The sequence below is a fragment of the Plectropomus leopardus genome, unplaced genomic scaffold (assembly GCF_008729295.1).
Source record: "Plectropomus leopardus isolate mb unplaced genomic scaffold, YSFRI_Pleo_2.0 unplaced_scaffold4566, whole genome shotgun sequence".
In the NCBI taxonomy this organism is placed as follows: Eukaryota; Metazoa; Chordata; class Actinopteri; order Perciformes; family Serranidae; genus Plectropomus; species Plectropomus leopardus.
The window spans coordinates 1-3231 of NW_024650070.1; the positions used below are offsets into that span (position 1 = coordinate 1).

Sequence of the window (3231 nt, forward strand, 5' to 3'; positions counted from 1 at the left end):
CAGAGGATCACCCCTGTCCTGTCCGGTGTTATTGGTTACTTGGTTTGGTTCCTTTTTTTTTTTTTATTTTCTTTTTTTAAGTCTTCCTCCTGAACAATCTGTCCCCTTCTGAAATGATTAAATGCATCATATAATTGTGCCTTTCTATGTGATGTGTTGTGGCAGGTCTGCAGCACAGTGGCCATGGAAGAAGAAAGAGTTCAAAGGATTCTTCAGGGGCTCCAGGTCCTGATCTTATTAGTTTGTGTGTTTACGTGACATTATACAACAATTTAAATGTTTTCATGTCAGTTATCACAGTTTCTTCTGTAATAACTCTCTACTCACCTTCTTCTCACCACCGTTGGCTGCAAAGCTGAGACTTACGATGACAGTTTAGTCATTGTCGTCTTTGTTTCTCTGACAGAACCAGTCCAGAGCGAGACCCTCTGATTCTTCTGTCCAGAGAAGCTCCAGACCTGGTGGATGCAGAGTACACTAAAAACCAGGCCTGGAAGTCCGAGAGGGTCAGTCATTCTGAAACCACACCGGGGTTAAAAAGCACCTGTATGAGACACTATACAGGGTTCATACAGTCATGGAAAATCTGGAAAATTCATGGAAATTCACAATTACATTTTCCAGGCATGGAAAAGTAATGGAACGAGTCAAAATCATTGAAAGTTTTGGAGAAATGTGTTGTAAATTAAATTACATTAATGTAACACAATAGTGAATGTATTTAATAATTTAGGGGAGGGAATACAACATTAAATGGCTGCATTTTATTTTTTCTTGTATTTGAATTTTTGGCAATTTTTACAGAAAACTTTTTTTTTTTTTAAATGGACATGTAGCATTATTTATTTTATTTTTTTAAGAAAACAGGTTGGGATGGCATTTTTCTTTAAAATAATTTTGGCCTTTTTTTCTTTAAAATTTTGGGCACTTTTTTCTTTAGAAAACTTGATTTACTAAATTTAGGGCGATTATTGTTATTATTATTAATTTTTTTTTTTTTTTTGAAAGGCATGTTTATTTTCAAAATGGCCAAAATGACACCATTCATCACAGAAACTGTAAAAACATAAATAATCATTGAATTTTTGAATTTCCTACTGTCCTTAAACAGATCATGTGGGACGCTGAAATAATAAGAATAGAGTTTGAATCTTATGTTGTCCACGACAGCGTGTGGGAATCCTGTATTTTGACTCAAAAAGTTGATCAGTATTAATAATTCACTAACCCGTGTCTTTCTGTCTGTTTTAGGACACACTAGGGAGACCCCCGGCCATAGAAATCCCTCTGGTCGATCACTGCAAATACAAGTAGGCCGGATTTTGAATAACAGACAAAATGTGACCTTTAAGACGCTGTTGGATGTCCATCTCACTGAATGAAGCACATAACTTGTGATCAGTCTTAACCGTCCCTTCCTACACCTGCAGATATTTATTCAACTTCCGAGGTGTGGCGGCCAGCTTCCGCCTCAAACATCTCTTCCTCTGTGGTTCGCTGGTGTTTCATGTGGGGGATGAATGGCAGGAGTTTTTCTACCCGCAGCTGCGGCCCTGGGTCCACTACATCCCAGTCAAGCAGGATCTCTCTGACGTCAGGTACCTCAGCCGGTGTCACACGTTTTCTCCTCCGTTATGACATTTACATGCAGTCCTGGTCCTTGTGTGACCAGTTTCACTGAGTTCCATATTTTGCATCTCTCTTAAGGAACGCCTTAGAAAACACATGACACGAGACCAAACATGCACTTTTTCAGTTCTGCCAGTTTTTGTCCATTTTTACTGGCACAAAAAAAAACTTGGACACAAGGTTTGAACATAGCAACAGTGATGTGTTTTAAACAGGATTGTCAAATGATACATTTTTTAATTGCCATTAATCACAGAATTTCAATTGTTAATTGCGATTAATCCCATTTTTTAATACCGTTTTTAGTTCCATTGTTTTGCATTACAAAACATGTATCAAGTTCATATTGACAAGGTCGAGCAACTCTTACCAGATTGTCTTGATTTTGCAAAAACTGCAAAAGACAAGTATAGGTATTGTCTATAAAGCAATACTCATGGGTAGCCACAGAACCTATCTTCATTAAGATATCTTGAGGTCAGAGGTCAAGGGACCTTATGTCTTGTAGTTTCATGTGATATCAAATTCATCCCTCTAGAAATGTTGGCTAACATTTAAAGCGGTTAAAAATAAAATAACGTCTGTCAGCACCATATACATGTGCAGGTGATGTAACAGTTGAAACCTGAGAAGTTTCATGTTCAAATTCACACGCCTGCCTCTGTGCAGGTCACTGCTTGAATGAATGAAATCAGCACTGAAGGCACTTTTTAACCTGTGTCTGCACCCTAACATATTTTGGTCTGAATGTCCTCCGTGTGTACGTTATGCGTTGACATGTCTTTACGTGTTCTGTCTCTTAGGGAATTACTACAGTTTGTCAAGGAGAATGACGACATCGCACAGGAGATCGCCACAAGGTAACACATCAAATGTTACGATCGAATTTTATTGGTACTGAGCTGCAGCATCCGTGTATTTGGAAAAAGTCAGGGCTCCACTGTTCACGTATTTTTTGCCTCTGCGCCGGCTATAGCCGAGGCCGGAGGTGTTATGTTTTCAGGTTGTCCGTCCGTCCGTCCGTCCGTCTGTCCGTCTGGCACATTCTTGTGGACTGGGAGTAAACTGATATTGGTTTTACAGAGCCAATACCGATTATCAGTAGTTAATGAGACTGATAACTGACATTTGGAACCGATGTGCATTTACAATAAAAATGAAATGTTTCTGTTCATATTTAAAAAGTGTAATATAACAAATTCAACACAAAACAGATAATCAGCGAAATGTCAATTATCGCCCCGGCCGGTAATCTGTCGACCCCTTTTTGCGAATGCGATATCTCAACAATGCCACAAGGGAATTTCTGCAAATTTTGCACCTGTTTTCATTTGGACTCAGCAATGAGCTAATTCGAATTTGGTGGTCAAAGGTCAAGGTCACAGTGACCTTGCACCCATGTCATTCTCTTGAATGCAATATTTGAAGATAATCTTGAGCGAGTTTCCTCTAATTTGGCACAAACGTCCACTTGGACTCAAGAACGAAGCGATTAGAATCTGGTGGTCAAAAGTCAAGATCATGATGACCTCATACTAAATGTTTTTGGCCATAACTCAAGAACCACCTTGAAGCTGTGGTGATTTTTTAGATCTGTTGTTC

The 3231-nt window shown here is 38.9% G+C and overlaps 1 protein-coding gene across 1 annotated transcript; it reads left to right on the forward strand.

The window, feature by feature from the left end:
• Window positions 1-6: 6 nt before the first annotated feature.
• On the forward strand, window positions 7-2493 carry LOC121939336 (protein O-glucosyltransferase 1-like). The gene is made up of 5 exons (XM_042482376.1): window positions 7-225; window positions 407-506; window positions 1252-1310; window positions 1431-1598; window positions 2433-2493. The coding sequence occupies exons 1-5, from the start codon at window positions 122-124 to the stop codon at window positions 2491-2493; spliced, it is 492 nt and encodes a 163-aa protein (XP_042338310.1). The 5' UTR covers window positions 7-121.
• The last annotated feature ends 738 nt before the right edge of the window (window positions 2494-3231 follow it).